Genomic DNA, 26,337 nt, shown 5'->3' with positions numbered 1-26,337 from the left:
TGTTTTACTCTTTCAATGAATAAGTTTATGTTTGGTTTAGAATTATTGAACCTCGCAATATATAATTTGTATTTCCCAAGTAAAATTAAGTGCTTCCACAGGGCTTGAAAGTTATTTTGCCACCAAAATTAAAGATTACCTCTTTTTTACAAATATTGATATTTTCGGCACATATATTTATCCGAAATATTTTAAATTTTTGCCAGAATTTCTGGCTTTCTTCACATTCCCACAGCAAGTGTTCCAAATCTTCTTTTAGGTCATAGTTTTTGCATCTGTCATCGTCAATTTTCTTATTTTTTGTATAGAAAAACATTTGTCGCAAGAATTCAATGCAAAATTTTATACTGAAACCCGCGCATTTTTTCGTTTATCTGTTTAATTTGTTTTAATTTGAAGGGATTGCGGACGTTAAACCATAATATTTAATAAAATCTTGATATTGAATTTAGTCTGAAACTGATTGAATGATAAAACCTCCCCTTTCCCATCAGTCAAATCACTTATGTACTTCACCCCGTGGTCAAACCAATTGCGTTAAAATATCGATTTTCCATCAATAAGTACGTACATGTACTTATTGTTCATATTATATGCATCCCTGGCTTAGATTGGGCAATCTTTCGTGATTTTTGAAACTCTGACCAGTGACTAAGAATTTCACAATAAAAAATAGGTATCTTGACTGAGAGCGAGTCAATCGAATAATTACAATTCATAAGCAAGGCCAGCCCTCCCAATTTATTAAAATAATGGTTTGGAAAATTAGACCAGGATGACTGTGATTCTAATATTCTGTTTATCCACGTTAATTTTAATGCTTTATTCATTAGTTCAAGATCTAAACAGTTAACACCACCTTGAGAAAAGTGGCCAAACATGGTATTGTTCTTAATATAATGTTTTTTCCCTTTCCACAAAAAATTAAATAGATATGCACCTGCTTTCTTAATACCATTAACTGGTACGAGTATACTATTCATATTGTAAATTAACTGTGAGGCTCCAAAGCATTTGCCTCGATTTCCATATCTGAAGTTTATCCTTAATTTTTTTAATTTTCGTTTTTATCGTGACCTACATACACCCCAAGTACCCTAATGTGACCCAAAGACGGCGATAAGCCCCGTGGAAGCACCCTTCCATTCTGATCGCCTACTAGAATTAGTTCTGTCTTCTCTAAATAAAATGTTTAGAGAAATCTGAATAGATGAGCTGTCTTTAAGTATGAGTGTCGTATCGTCTGCATAAGCAGATATTTTTCGCTGGTATCCAGAGGGTAATGTAATACCCCTAATACGTTCATTATTTCTAATATGAATTAAAATTAGTTCTATCGAAACAACAAATAGAGCAGTGGAGAAAGGACATCCTTGTCTGACCCCTCTGTGTATCTCAAACCACCCAGTGCTGGTACTTTTGTTCAAAACGCAACATTGAATGTTTGTATAGAATGTTTGTACCCAGTTTATTAATGAAGACCCGAAATTACCGGTAAATGCGTCTAAGGCTTTATACATAAATGACCATTCTAATGATTCAAATGCTTTAGTATAGTCTAGAAATAATAGTGCACCTTGGTTACCAGTTTCTTTGCACCATTCAATAATGTCACAATTTAGACGAATATTATCTGTAATACGTCTACCTTTTATAAAGGCGGACTGATCTTCGTGGATAATAAATATCTTTTCCCTCGGTTCGATAGTATAGAGGGAAAATACTGTCTTCAATGTTACGGTGACAGTAATTGATGAGATGGGTGGGGCAATCAGATAGGGAATAGCGGGAAGCAGTAGGAAGTTAGTCAGTCTAGTCAGCAACTCAGCAGCTCACAGACGTTCAAGTTCAATTACATCAAATATTAATTTTAAAAGTTCATTTAGCTTTGCCCTTATGTGATAACAGTGCAGTTTGACACTGTCCCTGTACTATGTGCTGCATTGCTTTCGGACACAGGTTTCCAGAGAATTTCCCGCAATATAAAGTATAGGGTTTTTATCTCTGGTTTTTCCTGAGTGGCGGACATAGTATAACAGGGAGATCACAACAAGTAACAGCCCACCCTGGTATAACGTGTCATGTAATAATTTTAATGTAAATAAAGCTGCCGCATCTCTGGCTCATCCATCATTATTAAATGAATGAAGTGTAATGGAATTTATTCAATGGTATAAGAGTATAGTGAAGACTAGGTAATACTTTTTTTAGTCTTGCTGCTATACAGCGGCTTGCAAGCTTATAATCTGTATTTAGTAGTGAGATTGGTCTCCAGTTATGTATATAAAGTGGGTCTTTTTCGGGCTTTGGCAATAAAGTAATCACTGCTTGTCTTTGTGTTGCAGAGAGAGAGACATTGTTGTAAGCATGATTTATGCATGCTAGAAGACAATCACTGTTATTTTCCAAAATCGCAAATAGAATTCGGGTGGAATTTCATCACAGCCAGGGGTTTTATTCTTAGGATTACTCTTAAGAGCTTCAAATAACTCGTCTTTAGTAATTTCTCCTTCGCAGATATTTGGTTGCTCATGATTGAGGCTTGGAATATGGGCAGCTTCAATGAACCTATAACTATTCTCATTAATTTCCAACTTTCGTTTGGAATATAAATTCTCGTAAAAATCTTGCAAAGTGTTCAATATTTCTTTAGAGTCTATAATATCAGTGTCCCCATCCTTAAGTTTGTCAATAGACTTCTTTTAATAATTATTTTTCTCTAGGTTTAAGAAATATTTATTGCTCTTTTCTCCATATTGATATTAATTTACCCGTGCCCGAATAATAGACCCCTGTATTTGTTGCGGAATCAACTTTTCCAGTTTATTTTTCACTTGCTCATATTGCAGCAAAATGTTTTGATCAAGGGTTTCATCAATACGCTCTTCCAGTTGTTGTAATTTTTCCAGTTGTTCTCGTTGTTACGCAGATTCCTTAGCTTGTTTTTACTATAAATAATGGTTTTCTCTCTAATTAGTCCCCGTTCAGGCGCAGCCTGAAAAGGGGACTACTAATTCAGGTTATGTCCATAATTCCGTCTCCAACATTTTCTCAGAAATTCTACAGCAGATATCAGTGAAACTTGGCAGGTTGATGAACATGTCCCCTCCGAGTATGCACGTAATTTTTTTTCCAGATCTGAAAATCCCAAGTGGGTCTTTTTCACGATTTTATCAAAAATTGCCTCTCCCGGCAACATTGACAAAACGTCTGCGCATGCTCAGAATAAATTAATTACTGTAAAATACTTTATTTTTGCTTGCAACATTTTTTTGCTATTTTCGCTGAAGGAATGTTTCAGTTAAAATAAAATCCAGCGAATATACCCTTTTCTTATATTTTACAGTCAACTTGTCAAAAATCAATGAAAATAAATTCAATACAAAACACCCAGAAAAAGTCTTTTCAGCGAATGATAATTCCAGCTGAAATAAAATATTTTACAGTAGATTAGATCTGTGAGTAAGGCTGCTGTTATTATGGCACGTGATTTCTCCATTGCGTGCAATTTATTATAGTACTGTTTATACATGTATTCTGTTTGGCTCAGTGGTCTCATTCACTCGTTACTAGAAGAACTAGTAACTTTATTTGATTTCAAGAACTTCAAGAAGGCGGCATAAGAGACGTGTTTGCAAAGGTAAGTTTTCCAGTTTATTGGGGTACGATTGGTGTACATTTCGTGACGTACGGACGTGAATATTATGATGATTGCCAGCTTTATATTCTTGTGAAAAACCAAAAAAAGCAAACAATTGTCTCTAATCTACGAAACTAGTTTGTGAATTGTATACCCTGTCAAATTATTGTACACGAACGATTAATTCACGAGGACATAGTTTTCAAGTACCGGTAAATCGTTTTCCGGTCTTTTGCTTGTGTAGCGATTTCCGAAATATTCACAACTCGGGGGGGGGGGGAGAATTTCCCTGTGTCGATCAATTTATTCATTATATAATAGCAGGTTGCCTATGATTATATTCGTATTTTTTATGTTGTGAGCATTGAACTGTTAGTTGCAATGAAGATTTTGGCGATCTTGTGCGATTCAACATGGCGGATGTACAGTGGCAACACGTGTATGGACGGTCGGTCGAGCAGTCTGCAACGGACCACAGTCTGTGAACGGACCGTGAAATCGCCCGTTTTTTCGGCAGTTTTTTTTTTTAATGTTTTGGATATTTCATTCACTCCTGATGCCTAAAAGAGTCTAATTTATATTTTACCGTAGTCATTGACACCTATTCAAGAGTATCATGTTTATTGTGAATAGCGTGAATGGGTAAGCTTCGTTTCGACAATGGGCTGTTATTTCTGTGAACAATGTTAAATTATTCTTTGAATGCTCAGTTTATTTTTTTGAAAACAACTAATTTTTTGATTTAAAAAAAATCATGCCGTTTTCCCCGTCAAAATCAAAGCATAAAGATCTTGCTAAACATCGGTGAATCCCCTGTTGCGTTCACCACGAGGTCACTGAGCCGACATTAACATATTTAAATGACCACGTGTACTGAAATAACATGGCGGATATCGCATCGCATTTACATTCGACCGAAATCATTCGTTTACGATGAAACTAAGTTGAATATTACTTCCAATTCATAAAAATTCAACGAATTATTTTTTTGTGCGTATTATAATCATTACTGAATAATAATAAACAATTGCAATACTTCGAAAACAAGTAAGTTATTCACTTGCGAAACACAGAATGACCAGATTGTGCTACCGTGATCATTTGCTACCGGTACTAACAACTAAGCAATGTATTCGTGTTTGTATTTATTCGAAACTTCTTTTAGAAAATACTTTACTTTTCGTAAACTTTACTGAATTTTTGGGGGGATTCAATTCCAACATTTCGCGATGCCAAACCAAAGGCCTTTCACTCTTTGAGTGTGACACCTAAACCAGAAGTTTTATGGTGTATAAACTGGCACTAAATGAAAAAGCCGTTGAACCTTATTCAAATTTATAAGTACATGTTATTATGTATTTAATTATGAAAACTGACTAAATTAAATGTGATCTTATTTTTAATTTGAACAGAATTATGATTTATATCAGTAATGACGTTTTCATCCAATATTAATAGTGCAATTGTTAAAATGCCTACCTACACATTTATTGTTTTTGTTTCTGTTGCCCTGAAATAGACATTTGTAAAAAAAAAAAATTTAAAAATCATGCTTGATTCAAATTCAAAAAAAAAAGATGTAGCCATGTAGCCCCTTCCTGTTATCTGTTTCCAACTTCTTCCAGAGTAAAACTGGTGAAGCCATGTAATTGCCATACAATCATAAACTGTGGGAAAACTTATATGTTATTGAAAATCTTTATTTTGTTGTCTGTGAATTAATATAATATTTGAAATGGTGTAATGGTGCAAAATATTCTCAAGCAATTGGTTTTCTGGTGGCACTACACTGTGCATTTATGCATGATCTCAGCTTACTAAGTGATGATGGTGGTTGAAATGGAAAACTGAATACAAAAATCCAGTAACATCTCAAACGAATTTCCGTCTGCTGTGAATGCATGTTTCGTTACATCAAATAAATAACCCAATTTTATTGAATGTATCCAAAAACATGGTACCAATGATCTGAAATTTCAGGAGTGCTCGCTGAAGGTTTATCAATCTTGCTTATTGTCTTGTTCTTTACCAATCCTGCATTTCAGTTACTAGAATTTATACTAAAAAAAAATAGTTTCTGTTTTTCTTCTAATAATTCGGCCACTCTCAAAAACAAATATTTTTCCATGGTCGAAATGCAAGAAGAATACAAAACTACTGTGATTGCATAGCGATACCTGTAGGGCCATTGTCAATTAGTTCGCCTGATCAACACAGCGTTATACATAGGGCTGATATTGAATCACGGAGAGTAAAATCTTGTGATACTAATCTTTAGAACCGCTCAGATTGGTACATACCGGTATGTCTTATGAACCCACATGTGTATATCTTTAACAATACTCATTTTAAACTTTTTTTTTTTTACAGTGGTGCTGTGAACTGCTTCAATTTTGCAAGGCAATTTTTTCTGGGTTCCTACAACATGGAGTGTCAGGGACTTTATTGAAATTTCATAGAATCCTGAATATATCTAGAAGTGAAAATTAAATGGTTTACAGTATTTTATACCCATTAATAATGATGAAATGTAATAATATCACTGCACTAAAAAGACTTCAAACAATTATTGTTACTTCTCCATTGAAGGTTATGAGCAGACCAACCTTTACTGGCTTCCTTAATTATTACATGTACTTGCTCTGAAAACATAGCTTTTACAATTGTTTAAATTAACAGATGTTGTTCTATGTACAATGAATACATTTTAAATAATAAACCTTACTGTATTAATAAAAAATTGTATTTGACAACATGAGAATGATTCTGATGCCCAGTGGTGATGTTGAAACAAACCCAGGTCCTGGTAATATACTAAGACCTGATTAACAAAGAAGTCATGTACATCAAGGTTCACTCAGATTTATGAATGCAGTTTCTTGAGCAAGTATACATGTATGACAAATAGTTTTGTTGCACTTGTGTACTCTGAGATTCTGAACATGGGTCAGTGGAAGTTTTTAGTTGTCAGTACAAAACTAGATTATGGGAAATCACTTTATGATGAGTTGTACCCACATAGAGTACATATTCATTCACCTGTTTGCAGATGTTCCTTGTACTACTTTATAATCAAATAACGGGGACTGTGACATTTCATGTCTTGTTTTGAATTATAAATACTCGAATGTTGTTGGGCATTGTAACTCAATTTGCGCGACATAAATTTCATCGTTTAAAAGGCTATTATTAAACTTCCAAAATTCGGGACCTCTTCCACAATCAGGAATTTCAAAGGTCATAAGAATCATGCTATGATCAGTACGAATGCTTGGCATAATATTACAACTTTTGACTGAGTTTTGTAACTGTTCTGGTGACCATTAAAGTAATCTAATCGTGAACCCAAATTTTCTTTATTACTTGGTACATGTATGCAGGGTCAATGGATTGACTTCCATGAGATGTGTAACAAGGTGGTAATAATTGTAATTGTCATGGCAACAGCCAATTAAACTATGTTTGTGATATGGTAAAAACATCATGGAAATCTAATAACAATGGCAAATATTTACCATCTCACAGCATAGCAAGTTTGACCATTAGGTTGCTAGTTTTCAGTTCAGTTTTCTCTTCTGCACTGATCCACTGGCAACTACTGTAAAATACTTTCGCTGAATATTAATTTTCGCAGTAAAGACTTTTTAGGTATTTTGTGTGTGATTTATTTTCACTGATATTTGACAAGTTGAATGTAAAATATATGAAAATAGGTATATTCGCTGTATTTTATTTTCACTGACTCATTCCTTAAGTGAAAATAGCAAAAGTATTTTACAGTATCCAAAAAATGTCTTGTTCCTGAATATGTATCCTAAATATTTACAAAAGTAATTATTCAATCACTCAAGCTAATCTTTTAATAACAACACGAAAAGGTGGTTATTGTGCTGTGCATGTGCGACATTTGTGTTGATAAATATTGATTTTCCCACAATCCAATGCGTTCTTCAAATGGAAACCACAAGTACATGTATGAGGGTTGACCTGGTCGTGACTGAATACTGCCCTTCGATACCTTCCAATCACCTAAAATTACGTAATTAAAGCTTGGAAACATCTGTTTGTACTTGTTGATCTGCGCAATAGTCAAAGTCGCCATCTTATATGAGACCCATATATCTCGCGCATGTGGGGCGCGACGACTACTGTCCTTTAAGTTCTTTCAATTTGCATTGTTAAATATGACTGGTTCCTTGTTTTACTCAATTTCCCACTTTTTTATATTGACAGCTAGCTATGGCAGGCCAAGATGTACCAAGCAGTATATCACAATCAGATCACAATGGGTACTATCAAAACTTCTTGGAAAGTAAGTTCAAGCTCAGTAAATGGAAATCCAATCATGTTGCAATGAAGAGAAAATCTACCACCATTCTCGAACATGAATTAAGAAAAGTTACATGTTCTGACGATTGTTTGGATAAACAGCAGCGAAAGAGTGGATATGACAGTGGTCTTGAAAAATGGCAGCAAGGGAGTGTAAATGACAATGGACTTGAAAAATGGCAGCGAGGGAGTGGAAATGACAATGGACTTGAAAAATGGCAGCGAGGGAGTGGATATGACAGTGGTCTTGAAAAATGGCATCAAGGGAGTGGAAATGACAGTGGACTTGAAAAATGGCAGCGAGGGAGTGGAAATGACAATGGACTTGAAAAATGGCAGCGAGGGAGTGGAAATGACAGTGGACTTGAAAAATGGCAGCGAGGGAGTGGAAATGACAGTGGTCTTGAAAAATGGCAGCGAGGGAGTGTGAATGACAGTGGTCTTGAAAAATGGCAGCGAGGGAGTGTAAATGACAGTGGTCTTGAAAAATGGCAGCGAGGGAGTGTAAATGACAGTGGTCTTGAAAAATGGCAGCGAGGGAGTGGAAATGACAGTGGTCTTGAAAAATGGCAGCGAGGGAGTGTAAATGACAGTGGTCTTGAAAAATGGCAGCGAGGGAGTGTAAATGACAGTGGTCTTGAAAAATGGCAGCGAGGGAATGGAAATGACAATGGACTTGAAAAATGGCAGCGAGGGAGTGGATATGACAATGGTCCTCAGAAACAGCAGCTAGGAAGTGGGTATGAAAAAGGTCTTGAAAAATGGCAGCGAGGGAATGGAAATGACAATGGACTTGAAAAATGGCAGCGAGGGAGTGGATATGACAATGGTCCTCAGAAACTGCAGCTAGGAAGTGGGTATGAAAAAGGTCTTGACAAATGGCAGCTGGGGAGTTTAAATGGCAATGGTCTTAAGAGATGCCAGAAAATTGAAAATAGAAATGGTCTTGAGAATCAGCAACTAAGAGTTGGCCATAGAAATTACTCTATTAATAAACAGCATCTGAAAAGTACATGCATGTATGAGCAGGATCAACAGCAGGAACATAACATCGATTTAAGCCTGCATTCGGGTAAAGACTTTCTAAATGTAATAAGACCATCTTCTGGGATTATTAGTTCTGTTACAGAAAGACATACTACATGTATGTATACCCCACAATTTCCATATGCAAATTCTGCATTTGCTCGTCGTGAAATGCTGCATGAGAATCAAGTAAGGAATACTGGTCCAGTGAACTTTGACCCAAGAATACAAAATCTGCCTCTTCTTCACCAAAATGGAATGTCATCTCACTATGTCCCAGACAAATCTGATGAAAACCCCAACCCTACTCGGGGCAATAGCAATGGAGTTCATCATTTAAACACCGACGCAGTGAAACTACGTCATCAACCAAAGCATCCAAATGCTAGACCATATAGTCAACTAAATCACCCATATCGCAGACCTCCCAGTTCGAATCATGGTTTCAAGCCACATAGAGCCCCAATTTACATGCCATTGGTGAACCAAAGAATTCAAGTGCCTTCTTGGTGTCCTGTACCCTGGGCTAACTCCTTTAGCACCAGTCAGTTTCACTCACAACATGAAAGGAGTATTAATTCAAATCAGAAATATCAGGCAGAGGCGCAAATAAAACAATATCCAAGAACTTTGGATATAGGGCAACCAAACAAAACTCCTAATGTAAGTGCTGCTGGATACTCCTCTATAATGCTCCCAGAGGAAGATACATACAAATACACTCATAAACAACTGACAGTACATGAACACATGATAAATACTGACAAGAAGCCAGCTGATGAACATCAGACCTCCCCTGTTACAGTGGAAATTGCATTACAGAGAACCAGGGCTAAGCTACAGCAATTGCGGGAGTTAAAGAACCAATCTTCTGGAAACTATGAACGTTGCAATAGTCTTGGGCAGATACAAATAATTAATGTAGTAAGCTTGAAACCTTATCTTGGTGAAATTGATAAAATGGAACTGATGTCATCAAATGATAACTTGAACACAACAAGCAGTTGTAATACAGATGCCTGTAAGTCCAGAAATTCTCTTGTAGATACAATGCCCAATGAAAGTGGTCAGTGTTTTTCTGACTTCAGTTCTGATGCCAATTCTTTATCTTCTGTTGGAAGTTGTGCAACTTCTGACAATGTAGCAACACATAGTAACAGCCATTTTGCTGAAAACTTGACTATGCAGAATAATGATGTAGCAACACTTAATAGCAGTCATCTCACTGGAAACTTGATTACACAGAATAGTGATGTCGCAACACCTAATAGCAGTCATCTCACTGGAAACTTGATTACGCAGAACATTGATGTTGCAACACCTAATAGCAGTCATCTCACTGGAAACTTGATCACGCAGAATAATGATGTGGCAACACCTAATAGCAGTCATCTCACTGGAAACTTGATCACGCAGAGTAATGATGTAGCAACACTTAATAGCAGTCATCTCACTGGAAACTTGATCACGCAGATTAACGATGTAGCAACACCTAATAGCAGTCATCTCACTGGAAACTTGACTATGCAGAAAAACAATGTGGCAACACCTAATAGCAGTCATCTCACTGGAAACTTTATTACAAGAACTGACAATGTAGCAACACATAGTAACAGCCATTTTGCTGAAAACTTGACTATGCAGAATAATGATGTAGCAACACTTAATAGCAGTCATCTCACAGGAAACTTGATCACGCAGAATAACGATGTAGCAACACCTAATAGCAGTCATCTCACAGGAAACTTGATCATGCAGAATAACGATGTAGCAACACCTAATAGCAGTCATCTCACAGGAAACTTTATTACACAGAATAACGATGTAGCAACACCTAATAGGAGTCATCTCACTGGAAACTTGATCACGCAGAGTAACGATGTGGCAACATGTGATAGCAGTCATCTCACAGGAAACTTGATCACGCAGAATAACGATGTAGCAACACCTAATAGCAGTCATCTCATAGGAAACTTTATTACACAGAATAACGATGTGGCAACCTGTGATAGCAGTCATCTCACAGGAAACTTGATCACGCAGAATAACGATGTAGCAACACCTAATAGCAGTCATCTCACTGGAAACTTGATCACGCAGAGTAACGATGTGGCAACATGTGATAGCAGTCATCTCACTGGAAACTTGACTATGCAGAAAAACAATGTAGCAACACCTAATAGCAGTCATCTCACAGGAAACTTGATCACGCAGACTAACGATGTGGCAACCTGTGATAGCCGTTTCTCGGATCTAGGTCAAAATGCCAAACTGAATACAAGGGATTTCAAACCATTTGAACAATTACCAATCAAAAAAGAGTTTATTGAAGTGACTGGTAGCAGTGATAATAAGAACAATGAATCTATGGATATTTTAATTACAAATATTGTATCCTGTGAAATGGTACCTGCTGAATTCACTGTGAAAGAGAAGTTGAATTATGAGTCGTATATTAAGACTCATGGTCAAGAAAGTCTGAGTGATGAATCATTAATAACAGTAAGTAGCCCTTTGCATATGACCAACGAAAAGTGTAATAATAAAGTGGAACCTAAAGAAATGAGTCATTTGGCCAACTCTGATGAAACCTTTAATGAGATTAGAGCAGTGCAGATCACAGAAGAAGAGTTTAGTAAAATAGGCAGCGTGGAGGATTCTACAGAGAGAAATCTGTTTGCCAACCCTGGTGAAACTTTTAGTGAGATTAAAGCAGTACATATCACAGAAGAAGAATTTAACAGAATGGGCAGTGTACACCCAGTATGTGATGGATTGGAACTGAATGTGTTAAACTCTGATAAGTGTTCTAAGGAGAATAGCACATCACCAGCACAAGGGCATTTTGAAGAATTTGGCCAGCTAACTGTTAGAATGAACTTTATTGAACAATTTGATGGCAAAAGTGAAATGCCAGTATTAACACCAGAGTTGTCAGTTTTCAACTGTAAATACGACACATCAGTAGATTCAACTGATATGCCAATACTAGAGTGTGAAATGCTTGATTCAGTTGGCTCCTCTAACACTACAAGTTTAGTAGAACCACATGGTTCTAAATTAGTATTAGATGGACCATCAGTGGTAAGCACAACTGGAAAGGAAGAATCAAACATAGTGGAAGCGTCCATGGTAGGTGAATCCTCCCAAGAATCTAGTCACAAAGTTGATGCTGGACCAGCCACACTGCAGTATATGAATTGTGAAACTAAACATAACTCTCCTTTGCAAGGAGTGAGTACCGGTACTTGTCTTGCCATTGAACCTTGTGAATCAGCTCAACACTCTGATAATGATTGTACCAATAAATCTAGTGATCTGGAGATTGCAGCCACTTGCCATGAACAACACAGGTTCAAAGATGTTACAGTCACTGATTACAATCACAATCTATCTAACAAAGATACAGTTCTTGTGCTATCAGTGGAAGAAAGTAATTCGCAAAAGCCAAGCATGGATAAATCCCATTCTTATGTCAAAGATTTCCCTTCAAAACAAGAATTTATGAAAAGTTTTGTTGTGCAAGATTTATCAAAACTCAACCGAACTGAATCTGTGGCTGAATATTTGAGTTCAGGAAAAAACAATTCCATTTTACCACTACTACATTTCCCAATCTCTACTCATGTGAAGTGGAAGAAAATTTCAGTGCTAAATAAGATGCATATACTTCCATGCATTCTGTATGGGAATCAAACCTATTGTTTGCAAAAACTGATCATAGATGTCTTCTTTTCATATGTGGCCTCAAATCCTCATAATCTGTTCAACCTATTTGTTAAATGTCTCAAAATCCATGAAGGAATTTATGCAGAAGGCAGTCAGGCAATATATTGTGAATTATTACCAGCGTCTTATCGCAAGCACAAAGATGTCATCAATGTTGGAGACGTAGAACAGCATGCACTACTTTTATCTCACCTCTGTAATCCTAATACATGTATCCCAAGATGTTTACGAAACTTTGAAATTCCAAGCATTGAACGTGGTGGGATTATTATGATGCCTACCTTATTAGTCAAGCAGACTGCATTTCCTGAAGTGAAAGTTCGTACATTCAGGGCTTCTCTCCATGGTCTAGGTGTTCTTGAACGATCAATGTCTCTGCATGAACAACAATATTTGCAAGCTGTAGCATGTTCAAATGTTGGTACCAAATTGGTCCCTCTTTTAGATGTATTGATACACTTTGATGAATTGACTGCCATGTAGTGGATTTTACTTTATAATATCTACTTAACCTTTTTACCACCATTTCTCTCTTTTCATCACAAGTCCTGTTTATAGTCTGCACTTTCTGTCAGAAGATAGGAACAAAAATAGCCAAATTTTTTGAATAAAAACTGCAAATTGACTTAAATTCGGTCTGTTTCATATTGAAAAATATATGAAAAAAGTGCAGACAAATTTGGATGAGAAAGTCTGGTGGTGAAAGGGTCAATCCTTCAATGCGGTCACAGACTTGCATTCCATACACCACAGCAAAACACTTTTATTTTAATCGAACAAACTTTTGGGAAGAATCCAAAATTTCTAGTTACGAGTTAACACTGAGGGCGCTGTTCAAAATCAATGATGCCATACCAGTGCAGGGTTCATTCAATGTTAATTTACCTTCTATTGCATTTATTGTATGCTAGATTATTAAAATAAACCATTTATATATCTCTATTATTTATGTAAGCACATGCACTACTAATCACAAATGCACTATGTTCTTTTCAGCAGATATTTTTGTACCAAGTTAATTCTGTTTAGTTGGCATGAAAATTTACAAAATGTATTTCTGTTCATAATAGAGTTGGATAAAAATCATTTTTAGGTAATTTTTACATCTTGATATCTGTAGATACTTTATATTTCTGAGGGACAACAAGCAAGTGTGTCTATTTGACTGGATGCTGTATAATCTCAGATTTGTTTTACAGAATTAGTAATTTACTGTATATTCATATGTGTAACAACCCCCCCCCCCCCCATTTTTATTTTATGTGTATCTTATTAGTCCCTGAACTAGGACTTGTAGTTTAGTCTTGTGTGTGTGTGTGTGGGTGCGTGCGTTTGCGTGTACATCCAAGACTGTATCTCGGCAATACCTTGACCGTTTCTCTTCAAACCTTGTATCTACTTGACATCTGGTGCAATACATATGCTAGACTGGCAAAGTCGGGACTTCTTTTTTGTTTTGGTTGCAAGATTAATCATTATGTGTAGTTGATGCATGTCACTCTTATTTGAAAATTCAACTCGGGCTAGCCAACTGGCAGCCATTTTTCTGTTCCATGCATGCATGAGTATCTTGCACATGATTCAAACATTATACCTAGATTGAAATAATGACCCACATAAAATAATTTGGTTATACATGATCAAAAATGACGTACTACTGACTAAAATCTGGTGTATTGACATGTCAAGAACCCGATTATGTGTTTTCTTCAAAATTTGTAGGAGTAGCCATAACTAGAGGTTGAAGCACGTCACTTTGATTTGTAAAGTCTTTGTCCTTTTTAAACAATATTCAATGTAATTCTGTCACAATCTATATATTCTCTGCTCTTTTATACATTTTTTTTTTCAACGCTTACTCCATAGTGCTATTAGTAAATTTCATGCATGTTTTAAAAATAATCTATATTGTATAATTTTCTTGACTTTTTCTGATCAGTGTACAATCATAGCTTTTTGTACATGTATGTAGTGGAAAAAACACTTTTCTGCATTGGGCAGTCATTTTTATGGAACTTTTTAAGAATTTCTTTTCATGATGATGTAGCAATAACTAATAACATTCCTTTTGCCCATTAATATATTCATTTAACCTTTTAAACTTTGTATTTATTTTTTACAATATTTGTTACAAAAATAAAGTGTCTAGTTATTTTAGAGCTGCAGTGTCCAAAGTCTTCAACTGTGACCTGTCTGATAGTAATTTTGGCCCCAAGGAAGCCATAGAATGCTCCATTTAGATTCAGAATTATCAAAAACTCCACACCCTGGTAGGGAGAACCCTATCTCCCCAAGCTGATTAAAATCCGATGTAGGTATGAGGCTTCAATTTTTTTTTTCATGACTCTTTATATTATATTTATTAGCTCCGCTGTCGACACAGCGAAGCTGTTCATATTACTGATTGTCCGGTGTTGTCAACTTTACAATTTCAACTTCTTCTTCAAAACTGCAAGTCAGAATGTTTTCAAATTTAATATGCAAGTACCTAGGTTGGTTCTTTCTCAAATTTGTTCATTTCATGTCAAAATCTCAAATTCTCTATTTTTTGGTGAATATTTTTGTCACTTTTTTGGTAAAAAGTGATATTTTTGACTTCTTGTAAAAAAACGCAAGTCCGATTACTTTGATATTACATATATAGGTACTACATGTTGACCTCTCTCAGATTTGTTCATTTCATAATGATATCTTCAATTTTCTAATTTTGATGAATATTTTTGGTGAAAAGTGATATTTTCGACTTCTTGTTAAAAACAGCAAGTCCAGTTGCTTTGATACTATATATATTGTTCATTTTCTAATGATATCTTTAGTTCTTAATTAAAATGTGCATTGCTAACAGCGGAGCTATCTCAGCCGACAGGCTGCTTGTTTGAATATGTCAATTTCTTTGGTTTTTCTTGCCATTATTCAGTTCTTAGAAAATAGTGTCCCAGTTGCCAAGAGGGTCATAAAAAAAAAACAAGCAGCCTCTCGGCTGAGATAGCTCCGCTGTTAGCAATGCACATTTCAATTAAAGAACAGAAGATATCATTAGAAAATGAACAATATGCATAGTATCAATGCAATGGGACTTGCTGTTTTCAACAAGAATTCAAAAATATAATTTTTAACCATAAATGATTGTGGTTTTTAACGAAGAAAATATCACTTTTTACCAAAAATGACAAAAATATTCACCAAAATTAGAGAATTGAAGATATCATTACAAAATGAACAAATATGAGAGAGATCCACATGTAGTACCTATATATGTAATATCAAAGCAATTGGATTGCGGTTTTAACAAGAAGTTGAAAATATCACTTTTTACCAAAAATGACAAAAATATTCACCAAAATTAGAGGATTGAAGATATGCAAAACAACCTGTAACAAACAAATCAAATATTGTTATAATGGAGTAGTATATAGGTGAACACATTGTTGTCTCATATGTATGTTGTACATTACAGCAACCACATGACATGTCAAATGTGTAATGTCGAAACCATAGCAGCATACAATGTACAATGAATACATACTTTGCTTTCTCTTGTTGGAAATATACTCTTTAGAGTTGACGATCTTCTTTTAACAATTCAAACTCTTCTTCCAATGCAGCTTGAACTTGCGCACTACCAATGATTTCTTTGACAACATCTTCAGTTAAAAATCGTCTTAGAACCCTAATACAACCATCAAAACATTACACAATAGTGACTAACAGATTCATACACACTTTACAACTTAAGAACACATCAAAGTTAAAAGCTAGTTAGTGGCAGAATGAGTTCCTGTTATTACCTATCACTGGTGTAATCAAATTTAAATCTCTTTTCAAAGGCTTGATTTGATGGTTTCATGGAAGGCATATCTTGGAACTCTACATGAGCACCATCTAGACCATCTTCACCATATCTCAGCTGTACCAATGCATCATTACTATTACGTACAGTACCATCATATCGTACCATAACACTTTCCATAGCTTTAATCAAACGTCGCTGGATATACCCTGCAATAAAAAATGTTATTTTAATATTAGTACAAAAATATATATTAACATTCAGTTTCATCGCACCACACATAATGCTATAAGGGTTCTCCCCAAATTTAAATTTAAGATAAACAATTATAACAATAGATACAATGTAGATGATTAGCATATTTTATTAATGTGTAAATTAGACAATAGGCTATGCTATTTTCCTGGGGAAACACTGGCTATCATTTATTACAAACATAGAATGCACCGATACTGCTATGTTTCTTACCAGTTTCGGCAGTTTTGACAGCAGTATCAATAAGACCTTCACGTCCTCCCATAGCATGGAAATAAAATTCTGTAGGTGTCAAACCAGCAAGATAAGAGTTCTCTACAAACCTTCTACTTTCTGGACCATAATCATCTTTAATGAAATGTGGCAGTATTCGATGGCGGAAACCAAATGGGATACGTTTACCTTCAATGTTCTGTTGACCCACACAAGCAATAACCTTGGAAAAACAAGTACATGTCCATATTGAGAGATATTGCTCTGGAACAGCATTCAAAATCAGCCATTTTGATTACATGTATATATATATAACTTATAACGAATATATAAAATTTAAATATAACAAGTCATTGAAAATGACACAGTCCCCGTTAAGTTCTCTTTGTGCTTGTCATATTAAAGCGGAGGTTGTCGCAAGCGTGTCCTTGAAACTTGAGTTCCAAGTGGCGTATACAACAGATTGTTTATTTACATGAAAACACGTGTTTCGTGTCATAGTAATATGGCCAAAATAAAAACAGCCGTTATTCAGCCATCTTTGATCTGAATATGAAACACAGAGATATGTAAGATGTATGTGCCAAATACGAATGAAAATGGTACATAAATTGTGGAAATATAGTAGTAAGGCCAAAAAGTCAGATGGCTGTCAAACGGCCATCCTTGACCAGATTTTGAAACAAATTGTCATGGACATGCATCCTAACATGTATAAAGTACATGTATTTGCCAAATTTGAATGAAAACTGACAGAGCACATCCAAGATACCGCATAAAAAAACAAAAACAAGATGCCTGCCAGTCGACCATCTTTGATCCAATTGCGAAATATATCGTCATGGACATGTATCCTAACATGTATAATCTATGTACCAAGTTTGAATGACAACTGACAAAGCATGTCCAAAATACAACATTTTCAAAAAACAAGATGGCTGCCAGACGGCCATTTTGAATCGAATCGCTAAATCACTGCATGTGCATATGTCCCACATAAGGTACTAGGCACATGCAAAGAATGAACGGAATCGGTCCACAGGATTCTGAAATATGACGTTGGATAGACTGACGCACGGACACACGGATGGTCGGACGGACTTCCTCAGGAACTCACGGACGGTCGGGGACATGTATCCTAACATGTATGATCTATGTACTAAATTTGAATGAAAACTGACAAAGCATGTCCAAAATACGACATTTTCAAAAAACAAGATGGCTGCCAGTCGGCCATCTTTGATCCAATTGTGAAATAAATCATCATGGACATGTATCCTAACATGTATAATCTATGTACCAAGTTTGAATGAAAACTGACAAAGCATGTCCAAAATACAACATTTTCAAAAAACAAGATGGCTGCCAGTCGGCCATTTTGAATCGAATCGCTAAACCACTGCATGTGCATATGTCCCACATAAAGTACTAAGCACATGCAAAGAATGAACGGAATCGGTCCAAGGGATTCTGAGATATGACTCCGGACGGACGCACAGACGCACGGACACACGGACGCACGGAGACCGAATTATAAGTCCCCGTTTTTGGACTTCGTCCGAACGGGGACTAATAAGTCAAAGCATTTAAGAGATATGGCTCTAGAAGCCCAATCATTAAAACAAAATGGCCGCCAGTCAGGCATTTTGAATCCAATCTGAAAAAGAAAATGACGAGCATCAGGAACCCGTAATGTCTAATGCATGTGCCAAGTTTGAACGAAATCCACCAATAAATGCCAGAAATGCTTGATATTTGATGATTGTTTAGCACAAAAAAGGCCACCATTTGGCCATTTTGAATAGGATCGTCAAACCAGTATATCTGTCTATCTATGACATGATGTATAATGAATATTTAAAATTTGAACATAATCAGTGAAAGCAAGTCAGAATATGGCACGAGAACCACATTCATTAATACAAAATGGCCGCCAGTCGGCCATTTTGAATCTTATCTGAAATACAAAATTATTTGCATCAAGGTCCCATAATGTCTAATGTATATACCAAGTTTGAACAAAATTCATCTGTAAACAGCCGAGAAATAGTTGATTTTTAGGATTTTTTAGCACAAAAATGGCCGCCATTCGGCAATCTTGAATCAGATCGTGAAACAAATTGACGTGCATATGTATAATATGATGTATGTGTGAAGTTTGATTGTGATTGGTCCAGGCATTTCTAAGATACAGGTCCGGACGCACGCACAGACGCACACTGCGTCCGAACGAGGACTAATAAACAGTGTAACTTAATTACATGTATTTAAAACATTTCAGTAACAATTACGGAAGTGCAACCACTGAAAACTGCTTTACACATGCCTGCCTTAAAGTAAAAATACTGAATATTAAAACAAGAGCTCTTACTTGTGAAATGTTAATTTTGGAACCTTTAGATCCAGCGACCACCATAGCTTTGAAATTATTTGAATTCTGATAAACTTTTCTGAGCTGAACTTCCAATTTTATCACGGGCATCATTCAACAAACTATTGACCTGAAAAGGAAATTCAACATGTATAAAAACTTTACATTAGGTTCAATGATACATTTATATATTCAATTGATTTCTGGCTCTGCCGGCAGATAAGGCACTGGGAAATCTAGGTATTTACATCGCTTGAAACAAATTCATTATGGAACATGCACATGACTTTGTTTTGGTATAAATCTTGAATGAACTAAGAAATGCACCAGAACTGATAAAATGGTTTTCAAACTATGTTGAACAAGGGAGAGTGCCTAGTTTTTTTTTCACATACGTCTGTCTCAAAGTATTACCAGGGGAGGGTTCCAATTCATCATTATGAGCTTTCTCAATAACTTCTATCACATCTTGTTTAGCTTTACGGATTGTATTCTGAATATCATCATAGGTCTGAGCATCAGCAATACAGTCACCCATTCCAATAGTATGACCTTCTATAAGCAAGTAATTATTTACTACTGTCTGAATGTTTCCATAAAACTCTTTGGCAATTTCATGTCCCATTTCCACAAATACCACATGACCCAAAGATCCACTCAATATACCTGAAGTCTTCTTGCATAAAATACCAGATAAAACTTCTCCATTCTCAATAAGCACCTAAATAAACCATAATGTAGTATTTATTAGTACCAACAATTCTACCAATGTTGCTATGGACGAATGTCGCAAATGCACATAGCACAACTGTAATAACCATGCACACGGCAAGTACATTATATTTTATGCAATCAAAATTAATAAAAGCTTGAATAGAGTTATTTTATGTTTTAAATGCTTAGAACATGGCATCTCCACCATGAGTAATTAACCTACCTTAGTATCTCCTGGTGATATCCATTTATAAGGACCAGTGTCTTCTTCTGTGGGAAGTCGGATTTTTGGACGTAATATTCTTTATAATACCAGCAGTCCAGCAGTCAGACAAGACAAGTACTTTCAAGAGTAGAACATAACATAGAAGAGCCCTGAAACAATTACAATGGATGCTTATATACCCTCGTGGGGATTCTGAATTTGAGCGGGGAAACTTAGATACAAGTATACAATACTGTGATTGGTCAATACAAATATTGTGGTGTTGCCTCTCACGTTCGCACATAGCACAGTGTTCAAGGTCGTATCCCGTTTTGTTACATTCAAGCTTAGGCGGTATATACGATGTCTATAGCAGTATAATAATATAAACGATACACAATATCAATAATAATAGTAAACAATAATTCTATCCATATCTATTTCTGACATCTTCATCAGGATGGGTTTACCAGGTACAATCAGAGACATCAATTGTTTACCTGTCCATAACGGTTTGGGTTTCAATATACATGGTTGAGGCATTTTACCATCCCATGATGGCAACCACATTAATAAAATCATTACATCTTCCTGCAATACAAATTAACACTAGTTTTAGTGGTTACGAAAAGCCTAAAGTTGTCCTCATCAATTTTCAACAAATAAAAAGCAGATTGACAACGTCATAAAGTATGGTGTAATGTATGATGCAACAATGGTGTAAATCGTGAAATTAACAATGGAGCAAACAATGGTGTCAACAACAATAGTGTATACTCCTAGGCATTGAAATACAAGTTACCTTTTCAAGGAAGACATCTCTTTTTGTAAATTTTCTGACAGCTGCTAATGAATTCTGAATACCCATGACTGCTTTGTTGGATTGTGGAGTTATAATCTGTCTGGGTACTAAGATAATCTCACTAATTTCAGCTTTAGTCTCCAAGGATTGTGGTACATGAAGATTCATCTCATCTCCATCAAAATCAGCATTGTATGGAGTAGTTACACTGCAAACAAACAAACATAAGTGCCTTGCAAATCATCTAAAAAAGTATATTAGTAAAAAGTGAATTAAACATCTGCCATGATCTAAACTAACTGGTTAACAGAAAGCATTTGTGTAGTTATTCACAATTTTATGTGTCTGACATGTACTTGTATGTATGCCAAATTATATTAGTCTGCACAAACATGCTCGTTTTTTTTTTACTATCTCACCATATTTATGATATATAATAGTTGATGCAATCTAGTTTTCAGCAGATAAGCCTTCACATATTCATTTATTCAATAGATAATATAATACCTCAGATTAAGTCGAAATGTTGACCACGGTAAAATCTTGATACGATGACCCATCATAGACATTTTATGCAGCGTAGGCTGTCTATTGAATATAACATAGTCATTGTCCCTGATATGTCTCTCCACCTGTAATACATAACAATCAGCAATGATAAACAACATGTTTTAGTTTCAAGGTCAGACAATCATATTACAAAGATGTCTTTAAAATAACAGATGTTAATACAACTACATCTTAATGCCATTTAACCACACTGCATTTTTTTTATGGATTTCATAACAGAATAAGAAATGCAATAAATGAATAAAAATTTCCTACAAAGCCTAAATATGGTTTTACTTCATACTTCAACATGCACCGACTAGAATCATTTCTTACCCTATATCCACACTGTAAATGTAAATCACTAGCTTTGGGATGAAATCTCAGATCAATTCTGTCACCATTGTCGCGAATAATATACTTCGCACCAGGATACTGGTTATTGCCTCTTTTAACCAATTCATGCATTCTATAGAATCAAATATACAACTTTATAATATTACACATACAGTGTACATTATAGGCAGAGTATTTGCTTTTTACAGGTGTATAAAGCATCTCAAGCAGAAGCACGACTTCTAATCAAAGTCATGATTACATGTATGACAAAAGTGACATGTACCAGTGGGGCCAATATTGCTATGAAAATGGATCCATATGCACATAAGAATACAAGGACAGTTTGAATTAAAAGAATGTCAATTTTGATACCAGTGATCATGTGGAGAGGGGGTGGGGGTGGTCATGGCTGGAGAATGTCTCGGTTTTATTATTATAAACAATGTTGTGTAACATAATAGAAGACAACAATGACATTTTCATGGTCTAAATGACATTCAAAAGCTAAGTATGCACATGTGACCATGCCAGTCTTACCTGTCAATGTTGAATGGAGTGACCAACTCTGGAAATGTTAAGTTCTGTGCAATAGTCCTAGGTACACCAACTTGGTCAATAGAAAGATTGGGATCTGTAGTAATAACGGCTCGGGCTGAAAAGTCAACTCGTTTTCCCATCAAATTACCACGGATTCTCCCTTCTTTGCCTTTCAGTCTCTGTTTAACCGACTTCAAGGGACGTCCCGATTTCTGCATTGCCTAAAAATGTAAAATAAACACAGAATACTGCATTAATTGCACCATGGAGTAAACCCTTTCAAACAGCCACAAAGTATTTGTAAAATGTAATACCATAGCAAACTTACCCTTGGTAAACCTGGTTGTTCATTGTCAACCATAGTGCAAACGTGGAATTGTAACATTTTAGTATCTTCAGCAATAATATGTGCAGCGGCTCCATTCTGTTCATTTCTTTTTAACTGGTTAGAGGCTTTCACAATATCTGCCAACTTATGCTTATGGGTCAAATCATCCTAAAATGGTGAATGGAAGCAATGCATATTAGTTTGCATGGTATGGTACAAAGCATACATTGTTGAATTTGTCCACATTTATTAAAAGTAAACAAAGATCTTTGATCTCCAAGATTAACAACATTTCTAGTTGTCTTAACACTAATATTACTAAAGCGTTGCTCAGGTACTGGCAGTATATTTATCCATCAGAAATAAAAGTATTACAATTATAGTAATAACCTAGATTTTTAGCTGAACCATTCATAACTACAGCTGGTCTTACAGCTAACGGTGGCACTGGTAACACTGTTACAATCATCCAATCAGGTCTAGTATACTGAGGATCCATTCCAATAATCAAAGACTCTTCATCTGATATCCTTTTAAATATTTCTAAAACACCTTCAGCTGTAAGTATGATCTTTTTTTCTTGTGAATCTTCATTAACATTTTTCCATTCAGCTGTCAACTCTAAACCAGCCCTCCTGATACTAGGTTGGTATCGACCACATCCACCATGACCCTGATAACCCAAACAAATTATTACATAAATACCATAGCATGATCCCTCTGACAAGTGGCTGAAACCTTGGGCATTGACTATAAAAATAAGATTCAGATTTTGCATGGCGAGTAAAATGTATGCCTTCGAATATTGACTCTGAATGTCTGAGAAATGCACATAATCTATAAATCAGAACTAGCCATAGATACACTCATACACATGAATACTAGTATGCCTAACTTACCTTAGGTTTGGCTGGTTGATCTGCTTCATCTTCTCTTTGTGCCAAATCAGCATCAAATTTGTGGTCCATCTCCTCGCCGCCCTCGCACACCTTTTTACCTTTACACAGTTCATACACATGTTCCAGTTTTTTGTGAGGTAGCCCTTTGGACTTGATTAAAATCTCTTTGATTTTGGGATGATTCTGGCAATAAACACACAACATTAGGTATATGTATTTGTATATCATAGAGGAATACTGCATTCTGGGAGTAAGCATGTAGGTACAGAATGTAGTACATGTAATACAAATAAAATATGGCTGAAGTTACTAATTTACCATTTCACTTTATTATTTTTAGACTAAATTTACAGTTTAAAAAAAAAATTATTTCCAATTCTGAATTAGATATTTACATTATCAACCAACAACTTTGAACAATAAAAGCAGAAACATCTCAAAACTTTAACAACTTTGGCAATAAATCCAACATGGAATACAGGCTTGGACAATTCTATGTGACCAAAATGTCCGTGACAATCGTGCATATTTCCTGCACAGGTTTGACATCGTGATAATCTGTCCACTACACCTTGTAGTGGGTCAATCAAACCCAGTAATTTAGGTCGTCCACCTTCTGTAGTTTCTGAATATCGGATGCCACCTTCAGTTACAGACATTCGTTTCTGGAAATAATGGTATCGTGTTTTTATTTATAATATCATGGTCATTGTTTAGTGGAGCTTACAATATATCACCCATGAATGTTAATTCAATTACTAACAACAAAATATGGTTCATGCATTGCGCATCTCGCATAGAATTGAATTGTCAATCAATTTGTCACAGTGAGACATTAATATAAATACCATCAGTATGTGTTAAGTGGTTAATCCATGGTGATATCACCTATTTCTGGTATGTGTTGTGTCTTAAACCTAACCTGATATGTAACATGTCTCGACTGGTAGTTTTGGTTTTAGTACATGTACATATGATCACTGAACGTTCTGCAACATTTTGAATTTGAGTACACAAAGCAGATACAGAGTTGGCATACAAATATAGTAACAATGCAAGGTGATAGGTAGACTGGCGCAGTCGGGGCGATTAATTTGTTTTTGTAGTTAAAAAAAAATAAAGAAAATTCGTGAAATGGAAGTGTTGGGGATTTCGCGCTAACACCTCTATTTCGCGAAATTGTTTATTTTATTTAAACTACAAAAACAAATTAATCGCCCCAACTGCGCCAATCTAGGTGGTGGGCAATAAACTACTGGTAATGACTGTTGTGTAAAGAATATAATAGGGTTTCATACCACCACCCCCACCCCCCCACCAGAAAGAGTTCTTTATGGCCTCCTCACCCCAAACCTAACAATCAAGGCCCCCATTGTAATTCAATACGCCCTTTCAAATAACTTAAGTGTGGTATATACAATTGAAATGGGGGAGGCAATGGAGGGTCATGGTTAGGATTAGAGTTATAAGTGAGGGGCCCTAAGGAACTCTTACTTCCTAACCCTACCCTCAAACACTTCCCAATTTAATTGCATATGCCTCTTTCATAAGGACACCTATAGGTATTTAAAGGGGGCATACACAAATAAAGTGAGGGTTATAGGATCTTATAATTAGTGGTACAAAAAAAAACTTCCCACACAAGCGGTAATGTCATCTCTTTATACATAAGTTTACTATCATGTAATTTTATTTTGTTGATACGTGTATGCCAGATTTTAGTTCACCAGGCTATACAGCAATCTTCATGTTGCACTGTGTCAGTCTGGATTATATACTAGTAGTCGTTATTGGGATTAAAATGAAAGCACAAGCCAAACCGAGCAACTCAGAATTGAAGAGGCACCAACTAACTAAGTTTGTTTTAAGAAATCTGGATGACGTCATACAATAATAATACAACTTGCTTTGCACTGGCGGATACATCTCGCGATCAAGTGTTATTATAGCAGCATGTTTACCAACTGCGAAGTTAACTACAAAGAAATAAATACAAATAATAAGAATCCGTACTATTTCATCAGGACTCAATATGCTGAACTGCACTCGTACTACTTCCCGTAAAGGGGCCTTTGAATCGTTGCACATTTGGTTTGCTGCAGTTTAGCAGCTCTTATTGGCCGCTTAAGCTATTTTGATATTACGTTGCGGCCATAGAGCTGCAGATCGCGTCCATTGAAAACCGCACAGTTCGCCGCCCCGGGATCCCGGGGCGCACGCTATTTTTACCTTGCCCGTACCATCAAAGATGGAAGGGAAAGGTATATTAAGTCGTCGTCGTTAATAATTGTTATTGTGTGCATAATAACTTTACTAATTCTATTCCAAACTTTATCAAACTTGGTCACCTTATTCATCAGTATAAAGTCTTTCCTGAGTTTGAACAACAGATGTCCTGTATGAAAATATCATGCAAAAATTGAGAAAATCTGATAAAATATTTTGACTGTTTCTATTTGACTGATCACTGGTGATACACATCAAAGGTCACTGATCTCAGTGGAAATATGCATTGTTGTATGTGTTCAATGAAGCAAATGATTTATCTTGTAATATATCCTTGGTAATGTATCTCAGAATCCCATACTGGGTTTCAAAACCAACTAATGGA

The 26,337-nt window shown here is 35.7% G+C and overlaps 1 protein-coding gene across 1 annotated transcript; it reads right to left on the bottom strand.

Annotated features, from left to right (window-relative positions):
* Positions 1-16,196: 16,196 nt before the first annotated feature.
* Positions 16,197-25,814, bottom strand: LOC102801937 (DNA-directed RNA polymerase II subunit RPB1-like). The gene is given in 18 exon segments (XM_085507412.1): positions 16,197-16,288; positions 16,291-16,394; positions 16,513-16,723; positions 16,983-17,205; positions 19,354-19,413; positions 19,415-19,483; positions 19,745-20,074; positions 20,291-20,346; positions 20,710-20,863; positions 21,075-21,282; positions 21,582-21,706; positions 21,960-22,092; positions 22,500-22,720; positions 22,828-22,997; positions 23,221-23,500; positions 23,727-23,909; positions 24,122-24,391; positions 25,740-25,814. Coding segments are annotated over 18 exon segments (2,964 nt in total).
* Between the last annotated feature and the right edge of the window lie 523 nt (positions 25,815-26,337).

Source organism: Saccoglossus kowalevskii, chromosome 13 (genome assembly GCF_978046115.1).
Source record: "Saccoglossus kowalevskii chromosome 13, keSacKowa6.1, whole genome shotgun sequence".
Lineage (NCBI taxonomy): Eukaryota > Metazoa > Hemichordata > Enteropneusta > Harrimaniidae > Saccoglossus > Saccoglossus kowalevskii.
Note: the sequence above shows the minus strand (reverse complement) of the source record. Positions and strands in the feature narration are given on the sequence as shown.